At 47.1% G+C, this 21,544-nt stretch overlaps 1 protein-coding gene across 1 annotated transcript in view; it reads right to left on the reverse strand.

Annotated features, from left to right (window-relative positions):
• Nucleotides 1-4,243: 4,243 nt before the first annotated feature.
• The window catches only part of LOC121844711 (eukaryotic translation initiation factor 3 subunit H-like), a 73,520-nt gene continuing 56,219 nt past the window's right edge, over nucleotides 4,244-21,544 (reverse strand). Inside the window, exons 4-5 of the mRNA XM_042315127.1 lie at nucleotides 11,979-12,078; nucleotides 4,244-4,436 (exon numbers count right to left, since the gene is read on the reverse strand). Of these exons, the coding sequence (XP_042171061.1) occupies nucleotides 4,259-4,436; nucleotides 11,979-12,078 (278 nt within the window). The 3' untranslated portion in view covers nucleotides 4,244-4,258. The remainder of the gene's footprint in view (nucleotides 4,437-11,978; nucleotides 12,079-21,544) is intronic.

The raw sequence follows: 21,544 nt of genomic DNA on the forward strand, positions 1-21,544 counted from the left end.
GAGAGAGGGAGTAGTGAGGGGAGAGGGCTTTTATGAGGGGAGAGGGAGTAGTGAGGGAAATGGCTTTTATAACACAGAGAGGGGGAGTAGTGAGGGGAAATGGCTTTTATAACACAGAGAGGGAGTAGTGAGGGGAAATGGCTTTTATAAGTGAGGAGAGAGGGAGTAGGTGAGGGGAAATGGCTTTTATAACACAGAGAGAGGGAGTAGTGAGGGGAAATGGCTTTTATAACACAGAGAGAGGGAGTAGTGAGGGGAAATGGCTTTTATAACACAGAGAGAGGGAGAGAGGGGAGTGAGTGGGAAATGGCTTTTATAACACAGAGAGAGGGAGTAGTGAGGGGAAATGGCTTTTATAACAGAGAGAGGGAGTAGTGAGGGAAATGGCTTTATAACACAGAGAGAGAGGGAGTAGTGAGGGAAATGGCTTTTATAACACAGAGAGAGGGAGTAGTGAGGGGAGAGGGAGTAGTGAGGGGAAATGGCTTTTATAACACAGAGAGAGAGGGAGTAGTGAGGGGAAATGGCTTTTATAACACAGTAGTGAGGGGAGAGGGAGTAGTGAGGGGAAATGGCTTTTATAACACAGAGAGAGGGAGTAGTGAGGGGAAATGGCTTTTATAACACAGAGAGAGAGGGAGTAGTGAGGGGAAATGGCTTTTATAACACAGAGAGAGGGAGTAGTGAGGGGAAATGGCTTTTATAACAGAGAGAGGGAGTAGTGAGGAGAAATGGCTTTTATAACACAGAGAGAGGGGGAGTAGTGAGGGGAAATGGCTTTTATAACACAGAGAGGGGGAGTAGTGAGGGGAAATGGCTTTTATAACACAGAGAGAGGGGAGTAGTGAGGGGAAATGGCTTTTATAACACAGAGAGAGGGAAATGGCTTTTATAACACAGTGAGGGGAAATGGCTTTTATAACACAGAGAGAGGGAGTAGTGAGGGGAAATGGCTTTTATAACACAGAGAGAGGGGGAGTAGTGAGGGGAAATGGCTTTTATAACACAGAGAGAGAGGGAGTAGTGAGGGGAAATGGCTTTTATAACACAGAGAGAGGGAGTAGTGAGGAGAAATGGCTTTTATAACACAGAGAGAGGGAGTAGTGAGGGAAATGGCTTTTATAACACAGAGAGAGAGGGAGTAGTGAGGGGAAATGGCTTTTATAACACAGAGAGAGGGAGTAGGAGGAGGGAGAGGGAGTAGTGAGGGGAAATGGCTTTTATAACACAGAGAGAGGGAGTAGTGAGGGGAAATGGCTTTTATAACAGAGAGAGGGAGTAGTGAGGGGAAATGGCTTTTATAACACAGAGAGAGGGAGTAGTGAGGGGAGAGGGAGTAGTGAGGGGAAATGGCTTTTATAACACAGAGAGAGAGGGAGTAGTGAGGGGAAATGGCTTTTATAACACAGAGAGAGAGGGAGTAGTGAGGGGAAATGGCTTTTATAACACAGAGAGAGGGGAGTAGTGAGGGGAAATGGCTTTTATAACACAGAGAGGGAGTAGTGAGGGGAGAGGGAGTAGTGAGGGGAGAGGGCTTTTATAACACAGAGAGAGGGAGTAGTGAGGGGAAATGGCTTTTATAACAGAGAGAGAGGGAGTAGTGAGGGGAAATGGCTTTTATAACACAGAGAGAGAGGGAGTAGTGAGGGGAAATGGCTTTTATAACACAGAGAGAGAGGGAGTAGTGAGGGGAAATGGCTTTTATAACACAGAGAGAGGGAGTAGTGAGGGGAAATGGCTTTTATAACACAGAGAGAGGGAGTAGTGAGGGGAAATGGCTTTTATAACACAGAGAGAGGGAGTAGTGAGGGAAATGGCTTTTATACACAGAGAGAGGGAGTAGTGAGGGAAATGGCTTTTATAACACAGAGAGAGAGGGAGTAGTGAGGGGAAATGGCTTTTATAACAGAGAGAGGGAGTAGTGAGGGGAAATGGCTTTTATAACACAGAGAGAGGGAGTAGTGAGGGGAAATGGCTTTTATAACACAGAGAGAGGAGTAGTGAGGTAGGGAGAGGGAGTAGTGAGGGAAATGGCTTTTATAACACAGAGAGAGGGAGTAGTGAGGGGAAATGGCTTTTATAACACAGAGAGAGGGAGTAGTGAGGGGAGAGGGAGTAGTGAGGGAAATGGCTTTTATAACACAGAGAGAGGGAGTAGTGAGGGGAAATGGCTTTTATAACACAGAGAGAGGGAGTAGTGAGGGGAAATGGCTTTTATAACACAGAGAGAGGGAGTAGTGAGGGGAAATGGCTTTTATAACAGAGAGAGGGAGTAGAGGGGAAATGGCTTTTATAACAGAGAGAGGGAGTAGTGAGGGGAAATGGCTTTTATAACAGAGAGAGGGAGTAGTGAGGGGAAATGGCTTTTATAACACAGAGAGAGGGAGTAGTGAGGGGAAATGGCTTTTATAACACAGAGAGAGGGAGTAGTGAGGGGAGAGGGAGTAGTGAGGGAAATGGCTTTATAACAGAGAGAGGGAGTAGTGAGGGGAGAGGGAGTAGTGATGGGGAAATGGCTTTTATAACACAGAGAGAGAGGGAGTAGTGAGGGGAAATGGCTTTTATAACACAGAGAGAGGGAGTAGTGAGGGGAAATGGCTTTTATAACACAGAGAGAGGGAGTAGTGAGGGGAAATGGCTTTTATAACACAGAGAGAGGGAGTAGTGAGGGGAGAGGGAGTAGTGAGGGGAGAGGGAGTAGTGAGGGGAAATGGCTTTTATAACAGAGAGCCTAGGAGGAGGAGGTAGGAAAGCAGTCCATTTGGTGTTCAGTATGTGGACTAAGACAGACATGGCTGGTAGTTTATCTACAAAGTGCGTAGGGGGTAGTGCGTAGGGGGTAGTGCGTAGGGGGTAGTGCGTAGGGGTAGCGTAGGGGGTAGCGCGTAGGCCCCTACCTAGGGGGTAGCGCGTAGGGGGTAGTACCAGTGTTATCCATTAGTGCCAGGTGTCGGCTAAACAGACATTTTCAGCCGGCTACATTTTCCACTTAAATTAACTAGGCTACTTTCCAATTGGCTCGTCAGAAAAAAGGTCTGCCTCGTTAGTATGAACGATATGCATCTTCTAGCCATCTAGCGACAGGACAGGCAGCTGTCAGTCACAAAATGAGCCATGACAGGGAAACACATCTGGTGTGTCAGCCTGCTGTCTGTCCTGCCTCTCAGGACCTAGGCGTGTGTCTGCTGTCTGTCCTGCCTCTCAGAACCTGGGTGTGTGGGCTCTGTGGTTGAAGTCAGATTTCTTCACACGGAGGGAGAGAGCATGACGCTCCATCGTCTCTGAGTGGATTAGCCCGCCCCAACACAACCCCGCCCCCCACATAACGAGGTAAGGATTAGCCCGCCCCCACATAATGAGGTAAGGATTAGCCCGCCCCCACATAATGAGGTAAGGATTAGCCCGCCCCCACATAATGAGGTAAGGATTAGCCCGCCCCACCACATAACGAGGTAAGGAGTCAGATTTCTTCACACGGAGGGAGAGAGCATGACGCTCCATCGTCTCTGAGTGGATTAGCCCGCCCCAACACAACACCCCACATAACGAGGTAAGGGTTTTGGGATTCAGATGTGGAGTAAGATGGACCTGGTTGGTTAGATAATAGACACAATGAGACAGCCAGAGCACAGCACCACCCCGTGACCAGGGCACTAGGATAGACAGCCCCCACATCAACCCCTAGCCCCTACCTTCTAGGGCACTAGGGTAGACAGCTCCCACATCAACCCCGAGCCCCTACCTTCTAGGGGTAGACAGCTCCCACATCAACCCCTAGCCCCTACCTTCTAGGGCACTAGGGCAGACAGCCCCCACATCAACCCCTAGCCCCTACCTTCTAGGGGTAGACAGCTCCCACATCAACCCCTAGGGCACTAGGGGTAGACAGATCCCACATCAACCCCTAGCCCCTACCTTCTAGGGGTAGACAGCTCCCACATCAACCCCTAGCCCCTACCTTCTAGGGGTAGACAGCTCCCACATCAACCCCTAGCCCCTACCTTCTAGGGGTAGACAGCTCCCACATTAACCCCTAGCCCCTACCTTCTAGGGCACTAGGGTAGACAGATCCCACATCAACCCCTAGCCCCTACCTTCTAGGGCACTAGGGTAGACAGCTCCCACATCAACCCCTAGCCCCTACCTTCTAGGGCACTAGGGTAGACAGCTCCCACATCAACCCCTAGCCCCTACCTTCTAAGATAGACAGCTCCCACATCAACCCCTAGCCCCTACCTTCTAGGGGTAGACAGCACCACTAGGGTAGACAGCACCAAGTCACATACCTGCTGGAGAGGTTGAGCAGTTCGTGTTTGTCGGCCACAGTACACTTCTCCTCCAGTTCCCACATCAGAACGTTGATCAGGTGGGAGTTCTTGATCACGATGGGAACCTCCTCGAACATGTGCTCAAAACCAATCATGGCCTTCTTCAATCTGGGGAGGAGGGAGAGAAAAGAATCACTTCAGTTCAATTCATAGTCAATGACATTCAACCCAGTTCAACCCAGTTCAATTCAAAGTCAATGATTCAACCCAGTTCAACCCAGTTCAACTCAAAGTCAATGATTCAACCCAGTTCAATTCAAAGTCAATGATTCAACCCAGTTCAATTCAAAGTCAATGATTCAACCCAGTTCAATTCAAAGTCAATGATTCAACCCAGTTCAACCCAGTTCAATTCAAAGTCAATGATTCAACCCAGTTCAATTCAAAGTCAATGATTCAACCCAGTTCAACCCAGTTCAATTCAAAGTCAATGATTCAACCCAGTTCAACTCAAAGTCAATGAGTTTCAACCCAGTTCAATTCAAAGTCAATGATTCAACCCAGTTCAACCCAGTTCAATTCAAAGTCAATGATTCAACCCAGTTCAATTCAAAGTCAATGATTCAACCCAGTTCAACTCAAAGTCAATGATTCAACCCAGTTCAACCCAGTTCAACTCAAAGTCAATGATTCAACCCAGTTCAACTCAAAGTCAATGATTCAACCCAGTTCAACTCAAAGTCAATGATTCAACCCAGATTGCCCGCTCTACAAAATGTAGTTGAACTAATTTGCCATGTGTGTTTATAAAACTGGATCATGTTGACAACAGTCGTGGTAAACTGAGGGTAGAGACATAAGACAGTAGTGTCTAGTCTAAAACTGGATCATATTGACAACATAAGACAGTAGTGTCTAGTCTAAAACTGGATCATATTGACAACATAAGACAGTAGCGTGTAGTCTACTTCAGTGCAGTCTCTCTCTTCCTGTAGAGTCTAGTCTACTTCAGTGCAGTCTCTCTCTTCCTGTAGAGTCTAGTCTCTCTCTTCCTGTAGAGTCTAGTCTAATTCAGTGCAGTCTCTCTTCCCGTAGAGTCTAGTCTACTTCAGTGCAGTCTCTCTCTTCCTGTAGAGTCTAGTCTACTTCAGTGCAGTCTCTCTCTTCCTGTTGAGTCTAGTCTCTCTCTTCCTGTAGAGTCTAGTCTACTTCAGTGCAGTCTCTCTCTTCCTGTAGAGTCTAGTCTACTTCAGTGCAGTCTCTCTCTTCCTGTAGAGTCTAGTCTACTTCAGTGCAGTCTCTCTCTTCCTGTAGAGTCTAGTCTACTTCAGTGCAGTCTCTCTCTTCCTGTAGAGTCTAGTCTACTTCAGTGCAGTCTCTCTCTTCCTGTAGAGTCTAGTCTACTTCAGTGCAGTCTCTCTCTTCCTGTAGAGTCTAGTCTCTCTCTTCCTGTAGAGTCTAGTCTACTTCAGTGCAGTCTCTCTCTTCCTGTAGAGTCTAGTCTACTTCAGTGCAGTCTCTCTCTTCCTGTAGAGTCTAGTCTACTTCAGTGCAGTCTCTCTCTTCCTGTAGAGTCTAGTCTACTTCAGTGCAGTCTCTCTTCCTGTAGAGTCTAGTCTCTCTTCTACTTCTACTTCAGTGCAGTCTCTCTCTTCCCGTAGAGTCTAGTCTCTCTCTTCCTGTAGAGTCTAGTCTACTTCAGTGCAGTCTCTCTTCCTGTAGAGTCTAGTCTACTTCAGTGCAGTCTCTCTTCCTGTAGAGTCTAGTCTACTTCAGTGCAGTCTCTCTTCCTGTAGAGTCTAGTCTACTTCAGTGCAGTCTCTCTCTTCCTGTAGAGTCTAGTCTACTTCAGTGCAGTCTCTCTCTTCCTGTAGAGTCTAGTCTACTTCAGTGCAGTCTCTCTCTTCCTGTAGAGTCTAGTCTACTTCAGTGCAGTCTCTCTCTTCCTGTAGAGTCTAGTCTACTTCAGTGCAGTCTCTCTTCCTGTAGAGTCTAGTCTAATTCAGTGCAGTCTCTCTCTTCCTGTAGTCTAGTCTACTTCAGTGCAGTCTCTCTTCCTGTAGAGTCTAGTCTAATTCAGTGCAGTCTCTCTTCCCGTAGAGTCTAGTCTAATTCAGTGCAGTCTCTCTCTTCCTGTAGTCTAGTCTACTTCAGTGCAGTCTCTCTTCCTGTAGTCTAGTCTACTTCAGTGCAGTCTCTCTCTTCCTGTAGTCTAGTCTACTTCAGTGCAGTCTCTCTTCCTGTAGTCTAGTCTACTTCAGTGCAGTCTCTCTCTTCCTGTAGTCTAGTCTACTTCAGTGCAGTCTCTCTCTTCCTGTAGAGTCTAGTCTAATTCAGTGCAGTCTCTCTTCCTGTAGAGTCTAGTCTAATTCAGTGCAGTCTCTCTCTTCCTGTAGTCTAGTCTACTTCAGTGCAGTCTCTCTCTTCCTGTAGAGTCTAGTCTACTTCAGTGCAGTCTCTCTTCCTGTAGAGTCTAGTCTACTTCAGTGCAGTCTCTCTCTTCCTGTAGAGTCTAGTCTACTTCAGTGCAGTCTCTCTCTTCCTGTAGAGTCTAGTCTCTCTCTTCCTGTAGAGTCTAGTCTCTCTCTTCCTGTAGAGTCTAGTCTACTTCAGTGCAGTCTCTCTCTTCCTGTAGAGTCTAGTCTCTCTCTTCCTGTAGAGTCTAGTCTACTTCAGTGCAGTCTCTCTCTTCCTGTAGAGTCTAGTCTCTCTCTTCCTGTAGAGTCTAGTCTCTCTCTTCCTGTAGAGTCTAGTCTACTTCAGTGCAGTCTCTCTCTTCCTGTAGAGTCTAGTCTACTTCAGTGCAGTCTCTCTCTTCCTGTAGAGTCTAGTCTACTTCAGTGCAGTCTCTCTCTTCCTGTAGTCTAGTCTACTTCAGTGCAGTCTCTCTCTTCCTGTAGAGTCTAGTCTACTTCAGTGCAGTCTCTCTCTTCCTGTAGAGTCTAGTCTACATCAGTGCAGTCTCTCTCTTCCTGAAGAGTCTAGTCTAATTCAGTGCAGTCTCTCTCTTCCTGAAGAGTCTAGTCTACTTCAGTGCAGTCTCTCTTCCTGTAGAGTCTAGTCTCTCTCTTCCTGTAGAGTCTAGTCTACTTCAGTGCAGTCTCTCTCTTCCTGTAGAGTCTAGTCTACTTCAGTGCAGTCTCTCTCTTCCTGTAGAGTCTAGTCTACTTCAGTGCAGTCTCTCTCTTCCTGTAGAGTCTAGTCTACTTCAGTGCAGTCTCTCTCTTCCTGTAGAGTCTAGTCTACTTCAGTGCAGTCTCTCTCTTCCTGTAGAGTCTAGTCTACATCAGTGCAGTCTCTCTCTTCCTGAAGAGTCTAGTCTAATTCAGTGCAGTCTCTCTCTTCCTGAAGAGTCTAGTCTACTTCAGTGCAGTCTCTCTTCCTGTAGAGTCTAGTCTCTCTCTTCCTGTAGAGTCTAGTCTACTTCAGTGCAGTCTCTCTTCCTGTAGAGTCTAGTCTACTTCAGTGCAGTCTCTCTCTTCCTGTAGAGTCTAGTCTCTCTCTTCCTGTAGTCTAGTCTACTTCAGTGCAGTCTCTCTCTTCCTGTAGTCTAGTCTACTTCAGTGCAGTCTCTCTCTTCCTGTAGTCTAGTCTACTTCAGTGCAGTCTCTCTCTTCCTGCCTTTCATTTAAAAGACAAAAACAGCAGCTTATAAAACATCAAAAACAGCCACATGGAAAGAACCCATCATAGAAAACTGAAGCCCTCCTTTGAAATGATGTATTATTCAGATTGTCCTCATAATAACGGTGGTGAAATGAGTCTTCGCCAGCCGAGCAATAGAGCTGCTATTGTCCTCCTGGTCTTTCAATCAGCAGCGTATTGAGAGACACACTGATGAGGACCCGGTGCATTAGAAACTAACAGGGTTCCCTAGTCATTATCACAACATAGCCAAACATTATCACAAAACAGACACCAAAAAAGAGCGTTTCTCATTGGACAAATTCAGGCGGTGTCTCGTTCCCTCCCACTCGGTGCCTATAATGAACACGGCCCAGCAAAACCAATAAAAAGCTTGACAATGAACTGGACAGAGAGTCAGGTGGAGTCAGTGGCGAAGCAACCAGCCAATAAATGACCAACTGACCACAGAGAGGAAATAACTACTAGGTAGGTGGGTGTGTAGATGGGTAGGTAGATGGGTAGATGGGTAGATGGGTAGGAAGGTGGGTAAGTAGGTAGATGGGTAGGTAGGTATGTAGATGGGTAGGTAGAGGTAGGTAGATGGGTAGATGGGTAGATGGGTAGGAAGGTGGGTAAGTAGGTAGGTGGGTAGGTAGATGGGTAGGTAGGTATGTAGATGGGTAGGTAGGTAGATGGGTAGATGGGTAGGAAGGTGGGTAGATGGGTAGGTAGGAAGGTAGGTAGGTGGGTAGGTAGATGGGTAGGAAGGTAGGTATGGGTAGGTGTAGGTAGATAGGTGGGTAGGTAGGGATGGGGGCAGGAAGGTGGGTAGGATGGGTAGGGAGGTAGGTAGGTGGGTAGTCTCTCAGGGGTAGGTGGGCAGGTAGATGGGTAGGTAGGATGGGTGGGTGGGAAGGCAGGCAGGGGGATGGGGGTAGGTAGACGGGGGCAGGTAGGTAGATGGGTAGATGGGCAGGTAGATGGGTAGGTAGGTGGGTGGGTGGGTAGGTAGGTAGGTGGGTAGGCAGGTGGGTAGGTGGGCAGGGCAGGTAGGATGGGTGGGCAGGTAGGCAGGCAGGCAGGGTAGGTGCAGGGGATGGGTAGGCAGGCAGGTATGGGTAGGGGAGGTAGGCAGGTGGGTAGATGGGTAGATGGGCAGGCAGGCAGGCAGGCAGGTAGATGGGTGGGCAGGCAGGGCAGGCAGGGCAGGCAGGCAGGCAGGCAGGCAGGCAGGCAGGCAGGTGGGCAGGCATGAGGCAGGCAGGGGCAGGGCAGGTAGGGCAGGGGCAGGCAGGCAGGCAGGCAGATGGGCAGGCAGGCAGGTGGGTAGGCAGGCAGGTAGGTAGGTGGGGCAGGCAGGCAGGATGGGCAGAGGTGGGATGGGTAGATGGGGCAGGCAGGCAGGCAGAGGTGGGTAGGCAGGTAGATGGGCAGGTAGGTAGGTAGGTAGGTGGGTGGGTAGATGGGTAGGTAGGGGAAGTAGGTAGATGGGTAGGTAGGTAGGAAGGTAGGTTACACCTGACCACCTGTTACACCTGACACGCCTGACCACCTGTTATACCTGACCACCTGTTATACCTGACCACCTGTTACACCTGACCACACCTGTTACACCTGACCACACCTGTCACACCTGACCACACCTGTTACACCTGACCACACCTGACCACACCTGTTACACCTGACCACACCTGTTACACCTGACCACACCTGTTACACCTGACCACACCTGACCACACCTGACCACACCTGTTACGCCAGTGCAGCAAGGAGCCACGGTAAGGTGCTAGCTAGTTAACTACACGTGGTTGATGATATTACTAGGTGAACTAGTTTGTCCTGCGTTGCATATGATAAAAGTGGTGCCTGTTCATTTATCATCGAATCACCGCCTACTTAAACTTCACCAAACGGGTGATGACTTAACAAAAGCACAGTCGTTGCACCAATGTACCATAAACATCAATGACTTTCTTAAAATCAATACACAAGTAGATAAAAAAAAATGCATATTTAGTTAAAATAAACGCATGTTAGCAGGCAATATTAACTAGGAAATTGTGTCACTTCTCTTGCGCTCAGTGCAAGCAGAGTCAGGGTTTATGCCGTCTGGCTCGTTGGGAACTGTGTGAAGACCATTTCTTCCTAACAAAGACCGTAATTAATTTGTCAGAATTGGACAAAATTATGACATAACATTGAAGGTTGTGCAACGTAACAGCAATATTTAGACTGATGGATGCCACCCGTTAGATAAAATACAGTTCAGTACCTCGATGAAAGAATAAACCGTTTTGTTTTTGGAAATGATAGTTTCGGATTTGACCATATTAAATGACCTGAGGCTCGTATTTCTGTGTTTATTACATTATAATGAAGTCTATGATTTGATATTTGATAGGTAGGTAGGTAGGTAAGGGTAGGTAGGGGGTAGGTAGGTAGGTTGGGGGTAGGCAGGTAGGTAGGTAGGTAAGGGTAGGTGGGTTTATTACAGCAGGTATAATGGGGGTAGGTAAGGGTAGGTAGGTATGGGATATTAGGTAGAGGTAGGTAGGTAGGTAGGTAATGGGTAGGTAGGTAGGTAAGGGTAGGTAGGTAGGCAGGTAGGTAGGTAGGCAGGGTAGGTAGGTAGGTAGGGTAGGTAGGCAGGTGGGCAGGCAGAAATCCAACAGTTCCTAATATTGACCCACTGGGCAGGGCAGGCAGGCAGGTTGATGATATTACTAGGGCAGGATAAAAAGTGGTGCCTGTTCATTTATCAGGTGAAAGGCAGGCATCAATGACTTTCAGGCAGGCAGGTCAAAACCAGGCATTAACTAGGGAAAGGCAGGTAGGCTGTTTGACAGCTGTGTGAAGGTTCACTAGTTATAAGGGTGGGCATTATGACATAACAGGCAGGCAGGGCAGGCATGGGCAGGAAAATAACATCAGGCATTGGCAGGTGGAAAGGCAGGCAGGCAGGCAGCATATAATGGCAGGCAGGCAGGGCAGGTAGGTGGGTGGGTGGGTGGGTGGGGGGGCAGGTGGGTGGGTGGGTGGGTAGGGTGGGTGGGCAGGGGTGGGGCAGGCAGGCAGGCAGGCAGGCAGGCAGGTAGGTGGGCAGGGTGGGTAGGGGTGGGTGGGGCAGGTGTGGGGGCAGGGGTGGGCAGGGTCAGGCAGGGGCAGGGTGGGTGGGCAGGGCAGGCAGGGTGGGCAGGTGGGTGGGGCAGGCAGGTGGGTGGGGGGCAGGCAGGGGGGCAGGCAGGCAGGCAAGGCAGGCAGGCAGGCAGGTAGGGGGTGGCAGGCAGGAAGGGGCAGGCAGGGGGGTGGGTAGGTAGGTAGGCAGGTAAGGGTAGGTAGGTAGGGTAGGTAGGTAGGTAGGGTAGGTAAGGGTAGGTAGGTGTGGCTGTGAACATGAAGAAACTAACTAAAGAATAAGGAGAAATCCAACAGTTCCTAATATTGACCCACGTGCACCTTTAGAAAAAAAAATCCAAACGCAGTTTATTTTCTGGACAATTTAATACCAGTCTGTTGGGATTCCTTTTTTTCATAAACTCAGCTTGTGGGAACTCAGATCTATTTGAAAACGTCTCTCTCATTACGCTTCATTCAGATGCAATTTCAAATCAATGGCCAGCAGCCTGAGGGTCAAAACCAGCCAGGCGGAGGATCAACACGGCAGTATAGCTGTTTGACAGCCCCAACACACACTAGTTATAAACCCCTATCATCACATCACTAAGAGCCTCTGATGAGGCGCTCCCTGCTCATGGGGAAAATAACATCAGGCATTGGAATCTTTTGAAGGGAGTTTCACAAAGCACAGCATTAATGCTGAATTCTTATCAGGAAAGGTGCAGTTGGTATTTGTGTCTCTGTGGTGTGTGTGTGTGTGTGTGTGTGTGTGTGTGTGTGTGGTCTGTGCGGTATTGATGGCCTTTGGCAATTCTCATCCAGCTTCTGAAGTGGAGCCTGGTGCCTGTGCACGTGTGTGTGTCTCGTGTGTGTGTATGTGTGTGTGTGTGTGTGTGTGTGTGTGTGTGTGTGTGTGTGTGTGTGTGTGTGTGTGTGTGTGTGTGTGTGTGTGGTGCCTGAGCTCACCCCTCGGCTGAGAAGTCCTTCTCCTTGCAGATCTCCATCAGTTTGGGTGTTAACCTGTAAGCCTTCAGGGACAGGGAGCCCTGGGCGGTCTTAATGGGATCTAGTGGGAGAGGGAGAGGGGGAGAGTGGCAGGGGGGGGAGAGAGAGAGGGGGGGGAGAGAGCAAACGAAGGAGAGAGGGGCAGGGGGAGAGGGGAGAGAGCAAACGAAGGAGAGGGGGCAGGGGGGGGAGGGGGAGGGGAGAGAGAGCAAACGAGAGGCAGAGAGGGGGGCGAAGGAGAGGGGGCAGGGGGGAGGGGAGGGAGAGAGAGCAAACGAAGGAGAGGGGGCAGGGGGAGAGGAGAGAGAGCAAACGAAGGAGAGGGGGCAGGGGGAGAGGGGAGGGAGAGAGAGCAAACGAAGGAGAGGGGGCAGGGAAACACCAGGGGAGAGAGGAGAGAGAGCGAGAGAGAGCAAACAAGGAAGCAGGGGGGGAGAGAAAGGGGGAGAGAAACACCATGAGATTAAAAGAGAGCAAGCAAGGAAGCAGGGGAGGGAGAGAAAGCATGGGGAGAGAACACATATGTTAAGATTAAAACTAGAGAGAAAAAGGTCATGTATAGAGAGAACATTCAATTATAGCGGTTCACTTAAAATATGGGACAACACACCATAAGACCTAACACATACACCATGTATAGACTCTAGAGAGAAACACCATGTATAGACTCTAGAGAGAAACACCATAAGACCTAACACATACACCATGTATAGACTCTAGAGAGAAACACCATGTATAGACTCTAGAGAGAAACACCATGTATAGACTCTAGAGAAACACCATGTATAGACTCTAGAGAGAAACACCATGTATAGACTCTAGAGAGAAACACCATAAGACCTAAGACAAACACCATGTATAGACTCTAGAGAGAAACACCATGTGTAGACTCTAGAGAGAAACACCATGTATAGACTCTAGAGAGAAACACCATGTGTAGACTCTAGAGAGAAACACCATGTGTAGACTCTAGAGAGAAACACCATGTGTAGACTCTAGAGAGAAACACCATGTATAGACTCTAGAGAGAAACACCATGTATAGACTCTAGAGAGAAACACCATGTATAGACTCTCTAGAGAGAGAAACACCATGTAGACTCTAGACTCTAGAGAGAGAAACACCATGTAGACTCTAGACTCTAGAGAGAAACACCATGTATAGACTCTAGAGAGAAACACCATGACTCTAGAGAGAAACACCATGTAGACTCTAGAGAGAAACACCATGTGTAGACTCTAGAGAGAAACACCATGTGTAGACTCTAGAGAGAAACACCATGTATAGACTCTAGAGAGAAACACCATGTATAGACTCTAGAGAGAAACACCATGTGTATAGACTCTAGAGAGAAACACCATGTGTAGACTCTAGAGAGAAACACCATGTGTAGACTCTAGAGAGAAACACCATGTGTAGACTCTAGAGAGAAACACCATGTATAGATGAAACACCATGTAGACTCTAGAGAGAAACACCATGTGTAGACTCTAGAGAGAAACACCATGTGTAGACTCTAGAGAGAAACACCATGTGTAGACTCTAGAGAGAAACACCATGTGTAGACTCTAGAGAGAAACACCATGTATAGACTCTAGAGAGAAACACCATGTAGACTCTAGAGAGAAACACCATGTGTAGACTCTAGAGAGAGAAACACCATGTGTAGACTCTAGAGAGAAACACCATGTGTAGACTCTAGAGAGAAACACCATGTGTAGACTCTAGAGAGAAACACCATGTGTAGACTCTAGAGAGAAACACCATGTGTAGACTCTAGAGAGAAACACCATGTGTAGACTCTAGAGAGAAACACCATGTGTAGACTCTAGAGAGAAACACCATGTGTAGACTCTAGAGAGAAACACCATGTGTAGACTCTAGAGAGAAACACCATGTGTAGACTCTAGAGAGAAACACCATGTGTAGACTCTAGAGAGAAACACCATGTGTAGACTCTAGAGAGAAACACCATGTGTAGACTCTAGAGAGAAACACCATGTGTAGACTCTAGAGAGAAACACCATGTGTAGACTCTAGAGAGAAACACCATGTGTAGACTCTAGAGAGAGAAACACCATGTGTAGACTCTAGAGAGAAACACCATGTGTAGACTCTAGAGAGAAACACCATGTGTAGACTCTAGAGAGAAACACCATGTGTAGACTCTAGAGAGAAACACCATGTGTAGACTCTAGAGAGAAACACCATGTGTAGAATCTACGAGAGAAACACTGTGTATAGAATCTAGAGAGAAACACCGTGTATAGAATCTAGAGAGAAACACCGTGTATAGAATCTAGAGAGAAACACCGTGTATAGAATCTAGAGAGAAACACCGTGTATAGAATCTAGAGAGAAACACCGTGTATAGAATCTAGAGAGAAACACCATGTATAGAATCTAGAGAGAAACACCATGTACATCACATTCCAAATTCTTGGGCATTAATATGGAGTTGGTCCTCTCTTTGCTGCTATAACAGCCTCCACTCTTCTGGGAAGGCTTTCCACTAGAGGTTGGAACATTTCTGCGGGGACTTGCTTCCATTTGGCCACAAGAGCATTAGTGAGGTTGAGCACTGATGTTGGGCGATTCGGCCTGGCTCGCAGTCGACATTCCTATTCATCCCAAAGGTGTTCGATGGGGTTGAGGTCAGGGCTCTGTGCAGGCCAGTCAAGTTCTTCCACATTGATCTTGACAAACCATTTCTGTATAGATGTCGCTTTGTGCACTGGGGGCATTGTGCATGCTGAAACAGGAAAGGGCCTTCCCCAAACAGTTGCCACAAAGTTGGAAGCACAGAATCGTCTAGAATGACATTGTATGCTGTAGCGTTACGCTTTCCCTTCACTGGAACTAAAGGGCCCGAACCATGAAAAACAGCCCCAGACCATTATTCCTCCTCCGCCAAACTTTACAGTTGGAATCCGCCAAACCTAGATTCGCCAGACTACCAGATGGAGAAGCTTGATTCATCACTCCAGAGAATGTGTTTTCTATGGTGGCAAACTTATCACTCTAGCCAACGCTTGGCATTGCGCGTGGTGATCTTAGGCTTGTGTGCGGCTGCTCTGCCATGGAAACCAATTTCACAAAGCTCCCGACGAACAGTTCGTGCCGACTTTGCTTCCAGTTTGGAACTCGGAAGTGAGTGTTGCAGGCGAGGACAGACGATTTTTTTTACACGGTATGTGCGTCAAAAACAGACTTTGGTTCACGTCCTGTTTGAGGTGAAGAAAACATTTATTTGAGAAGCTTCACAGCTCATTAGTGGTGGCGAGTTAAGACTATCAGAAATAGTATCAGATCCACAAAAATATAGGTCTGTAACAGTTTGGGTCGAGAGTTTCTCTCACTTTGAAGAGGGGGGGATGACCGCGGCAGCTTTCCAACCTTTGGGGATCTCAGACGATACGAAAGAGAGGTTGAACAGGCTGGTAATAGGGGTTGCAACAATTTCGGCAGATAACTTTAGAGGGTCCAGATTGTCTAGCCCGGCTGATTTGTAGGGGTCCAGATTTTGCAACTCCTTCAGAACATCAGCTATCTGGATTTGGGTGAAGGAGAAATGGGGAGGCTTGGGCAAGTTGCTGTGGGGGGTGCAGGGCTGACCGGGGTAGGGGTAGCCAGGTGAAAAGCGTGGCCATTGAAATGATCAATTATGGTGGATTTATCAGTGCTGACAGTGTTTAACAGTCTCAGTGCAGTGGCAGCAGGGAGGAGGTGCTCTTATTCTCCATGGACTTCAGTGTCCCAGAACTTTTTGGAGTTTGTGGTTCAGGGCGCAAATTTCTGTTTGAAAAGGCTAGCCTTAGCTTTCCTAACTGCCTGTGGATATTGGTTTCTATTTTTCCCTGAAAAGTTGCATATCGCGGGGGCTATTCGATGCTAATACAGTACGCCACAGGATATTTTTATGCTGGTCAAGCGCAGTCATGTCTGGAGTGAACCAATGGCTATATCTGTTCCTGGTTCACATTGTTTTTGAATGGGGCTTATTTAAGATGGTGAGAAAAGCACTTAAAGAATAACCAGGCATCCACTACTGACGGGATGAGGTCAATATCCTTCCAGGATACCCCGGCCAGGTCGATTAGAAAGGCCTGCACGCTGAAGTGTTTCAGGGAGCGTTTGACAGTGATGAGTGGAGGTCGTTTGACCGCAGACCCATTACGGGTGCAGGCAATGAGGCAGTGATCACTGAGATCTTGGTTGAAAACAGCAGAGGTATATTTAGAGAGCAAGTTGGTTAGGATGATATCTATAAAGGTGCCCGTGTTTACAGATTTGGGTTTGTACCTGGTAGATTCATTGATATTTTGTGTGAGATTGAGGGCATCAAGCTTAGATTGTAGGACGGCCGGGGCGTTAAGCATGTCCCAGTTTAGGTCACCTAACAGTACGAGCTCTGAAGATGGATTGAGGGCAATCAATTCACATATGGTGTCCAGGGCACAGCTGGGGGCTGAGAGGGTCTATAACAAGCGGCAATGGTGAGAGACTTGTTTCTGGAAAGGTGGATTTTTAGAAGAAGAAGCTCGAATTGTTTGGGCCTGGATAATATGACAGAACTCTGCAGGCTCTCTCTGCAGTAGATTACAACACCGCCCCCTTTGGCAGTTCTATCTTGGCGGAAAATGTTCTAGTTAGGGATGGAAATTTCAGGCTTTTTGGTGGTCCTCATAAGTCAGGATTCAGACACGGCTAGGACATCCGGGTTGGCACAGTGTGCTAAAGCAGTGAATAAAACAAACTTAGGGAGGAGGTTTCTAATGTTAACATGCATGAAACCAAGGCTTTTACGGTTACAGAAGTCAATAAATGAGAGCGCCTGGGGAATGGGAGTGGAGCTAGGCGCTGCAGGGCCTGGATTAACCTCCACATCACCAGAGGAACAGAGGAGGGGTTGGATAAGGGTACGGGCTAAAGGCTATAAAAACTTGTCTAGTGCGTTCGGCACAGAGAGTGAAAGGAACAGGTTTCTGGGCGCGGAAGAATAGATTCAAGGCATAATGTACAGACAGAGGTATGGTGGGATGTGAATACAGAGGTAAACCTAGGCATTGAGAGAGGTGATGAGGTGATGATGAGAGGTTGTGTCTCTGGAGACATCATTTAGACCAGGTGAGGTCACTGCATGTGTGGGAGGTGAAACAAAAGGGCTAGCTAAGGCATATGGAGCAGGGCTGGAGGCTCTACAGTGAAACAAAAGGGTCAGCTGTGGCATTATTGAGCAGGGCTGGAGGCTCTACAGTGAGACAAAAGGGCCAGCTAAGGCATATTGAGCAGGGCTGGAGGCTCTACAGTGAAACAAAAGGGCCAGCTAAGGCATATTGAGCGGTGCCGGAGGCATACTGACTAGGGAGAGACATACTGACTAGGGCTCGAGGCTCTACGGTGAAATAAGACAATAATCACGAACCAAAACAGCAATGGACAAGGCATATTGAGCAGGGCTGGAGGCTCTACGGTGAAATAAGACAATAATCAATAACAAAAACAGCAATGGACAAGGCATATTGACATTAGGGAGAGGCATGCGTAGCCGAGTGATCATAGGGACCAGTTGGTAGCTAGGCGGGTTGGAGACATGGCGATTCAGACAGCTAGCGGGCGGGGGCTAGCAGAAGGGCCTTAGGGGGACGTTGCGACGGGACTGTCTGTTGTAGACCCCCTCGGACGATTACGTCGGCAGACCAGTCACAGGGCTCGGTGTCGGCAGTAAAAGGGTCCAGGCCAATTGGCAAAATAGTTATTGTAGCCCAAGAAATTGGCTGATGGACCTCTTCAGTTAACAGTCCGATATGCTCTAGATAGCTAGCTGGCTGCGGCTAGCAGGCGGGCCTTTAAGTCACGACGGAGGACATCCACTACACATGTAGTCTACACGCCATAGAAATACAATGGAATTTACAGAGCATACAACAAATACCAGAGTACATTTCACTTCCCAGGGTGTAATGCTCTGCCCAGGGCTGCCGGCTGGCTATTTGGCTGCTGCTAGCAAGCACAGGCAAACATGAAGCAGTCTTCATACAGTATGTTTCTGTTAAGTTATGAGTGTATTTCAAATTACTTTTGAGTTGTGTAATCATATTATAATGCTAACATGTGACCAACTGGCAAGTGTCTTCATTGACATTTTCAATCTCTCCCTGACAGAGTCTGTAATACCAACATCTTTCAAACAGACCACCATAGTCCATGTGCCCAAGAATGCGAAGGTAGCCTGCCTAAATGATAATGGAATTTATATGTTTAAAGTAATGACTAAAGTATTCCACCCTGAAACCATATAAATTGTATGAAATGTGTTACAGAGTCATAATTCAATAGGCCATTGTGTTACTATTTCTCAATATGAGCTGGGTACAGTTGAGGCATTCAAGGCCAACTGAACTGTCAACTTGTGATCTAGGTAGGGGAGTAACTGTTAGGAATGGCTAGGCTTGCAGAAGATAATGAGAAACTATGTGTTAGTATTGTGGAAAAATACAGCCCACCTAAAGAGAGGTGGAGTTTCTACTGATGTGAGTTTGTGTGTGGTGTGTGTGTGTGTGCGTGTGCGATAAAAAGATTGTGTTCTCATTTTGAAGTCAGAGTACTCTCTGATATAACGTATTGATCCATTGCAGACTGGGACTTTGTCTAATTCTTCTATTAACCAGGGCCTTAAAACCTCTGGGAATTGGTCAAAGCTATAGTGATTATTATCATCAATGGGATTGAAAATTCCCGTGACCCTAAATGACAACGTAGCAGTCGCGTCGGTAGCCGTGAAGGGCTTTGAAAAGGCTGGTCGTGGCTCACGAACTCCAGCCTGCCGGAAACTCTAGACCCACTTCAATTCGCATATCACCCCAACAAATCTACAAGGTGATGCAAATCTCAATCGCCTCTCCACACTGGCCCCTTCCTCTCCACCTGAACAAACAGGAACACTTATGTCAGAACGCTGCTCATTGACTACAGCTCAGCGTTCAACACCAAATCAAATTTATTCATCTAGCCCTTCTTACATCAGCTGAGATCTCAAAGTGCTGTACAGAAACCCAGCCTAAACCCCCAAACAGCAAGCAATGCAGGTGTAGAAGCACAGTGGTGCCCACACAGCTCATCACTAAGCTAAGGATCCTGGGACTAAACACCTGTTATGTAATTGTTATGTGTTACTTTTTGATTTTATTTCATTATTTTCACTTCCGTTTATTTAGTGTATATTTTCTTAACCAACAACTGCATTATTGGTTAAGGGCTTGTAAGTAAGCATTTCACTGTGAGGTCTACTACACCTGTTGTATTCAGCATTTCACTGTGAGGTCTACTACACCTGTTGTATTCAGCATTTCACTGTGAGGTCTACTACACCTGTTGTATTCAGCATTTCACTGTAAGGTCTACTACACCTGTTGTATTCAGCATTTCACTGTGAGGTCTACTACACCTGTTGTATTCAGCATTTCACTGTGAGGTCTACTACACCTGTTGTATTCAGCATTTCACTGTGAGGTCTACTACACCTGTTGTATTCAGCATTTCACTGTAAGGTCTACTACACCTGTTGTATTCAGCATTTCACTGTAAGGTCTACTACACCTGTTGTATTCAGCATTTCACTGTGAGGTCTACTACACCTGTTGTATTCAGCATTTCACTGTGAGGTCTACTACACCTGTTGTATTCAGCATTTCACTGTAAGGTCTACTACTTCTGTTGTATTCAGTATTTCACTGTAAGGTCTACTACACCTGTTGTATTCAGCATTTCACGGTAAGGTACCTGTTGTATTCAGCATTTCACGGAAAGGTACCTGTTGTATTCAGCATTTCACGGTAAGGTACCTGTTGTATTCAGCATTTCACGGTAAGGTACCTGTTGTGTTCAGCATTTCACGGTAAGGTACCAGTTGTATTCAGCATTTCACGGTAAGGTACCTGCTATATTCAGCATTTCACGGTAAGGTACCTGCTGTATTCAGCATTTCACGGTAAGGTTTGATTTGATGAATGTCATACTGTATATCCGTTCATTGTCACTCAAAAACAATTCTAATTTAGTAGAATAAACGACAACCGTTACAATGCAAATGTCTCGTGTGTGAAAATAGCTAAACCTTGGTTGTTTCGGTGGGCCGGACCCTCGTCTGCTCTGTGAGCAAAGTATTCCCCTGGGTTGGAGTCCAGAACCGGTTCTGTCAACTGGAGTTATGATGTTTTAGTTTGAAGAAGCTGTCTTCTAGCTTGCACAAGTAGCCTGGTTATAGCTCACTACTGCCCCCTAGAGAACATTCAGACAAATTACTAGGCTCCGTCCTCTCATTCCTTATGTGATATGAGACGCATTTGACAGAAGTACCGAAAGTAGCAAAACAATTCTAGTGCCCGAAACGTTTTTCGTGTTGTAGTATTGGAAGAAGTACCCAAGTTTCAGAATACCGTGCAACACTACTGACAAGTCAACAGAAACATGATGTGTTTACTGCACCGTTGGGAAAGATTGAAGTTGACGGATTCCTACACATCAATGAACCCAGTTTGAGTCAAACATGTTAATGAACCAGACGTTTAAAAAGCCCTCTCCCCTCACTACTCCCTCTCTGTGTTATAAAAGCCATTTCCCCTCACTACTCCCTCTCTCTGTGTTATAAAAGCCATTTCCCCTCACTACTCCCTCTCTCTCTGTTATAAAAGCCATTTCCCCTCACTACTCCCTCTCTCTCTCTCTGTTATAAAAGCCATTTCCCCTCACTACTCCCCCTCTCTGTGTTATAAAAGCCATTTCCCCTCACTACTCCCTCTCTCTGTGTTATAAAAGCCATTTCCCCTCACTACTCCCTCTCTCTCTGTGTTATAAAAGCTATTTCCCCTCATACTCCCTCTCTCTCTCTCTGTTATAAAAGCCATTTCCCCTCATACTCCCCCTCTCTGTGTTATAAAAGCCATTTCCCCTCACTACTCCCTCTCTCTGTGTTATAAAAGCCATTTCCCCTCACTACTCCCCCTCTCTGTGTTATAAAAGCCATTTCCCCTCACTACTCTCTCTCTCTGTGTTATAAAAGCCATTTCCCCTCACTACTCCCTCTCTCTGTGTTATAAAAGCCATTTCCCCTCACTACTCCCTCTCTCTGTGTTATAAAAGCCATTTCCCCTCACTACTCCCTCTCTAACTGTGATAACTGTGATAACTGTGATTCCCTATACAGATGGCACCCTATACCCTCTACAGATGGCACCCTATACCCTATACAGATGGCACCATATACCCTATACAGATGGCACCCTATACAAACGGCACCATATACCCTATACAGATGGCACCCTATACAGATGGCCCCCTATTCCCTATATAGATGGCACCCTATACAGATGGCCCCCTATTCCCTATATAGATGGCACCCTATACAGATGGTACCCCTATACAGATGGCACCCTATACCCTATACAGATGGCACCCTATACAGATGGCCCCCTATTCCCTATATAGATGGCACCCTATACAGATGGTACCCTATACAGATGGCCCCT

Source organism: Oncorhynchus tshawytscha, unplaced genomic scaffold (genome assembly GCF_018296145.1).
Source record: "Oncorhynchus tshawytscha isolate Ot180627B unplaced genomic scaffold, Otsh_v2.0 Un_contig_7065_pilon_pilon, whole genome shotgun sequence".
NCBI lineage: Eukaryota > Metazoa > Chordata > Actinopteri > Salmoniformes > Salmonidae > Oncorhynchus > Oncorhynchus tshawytscha.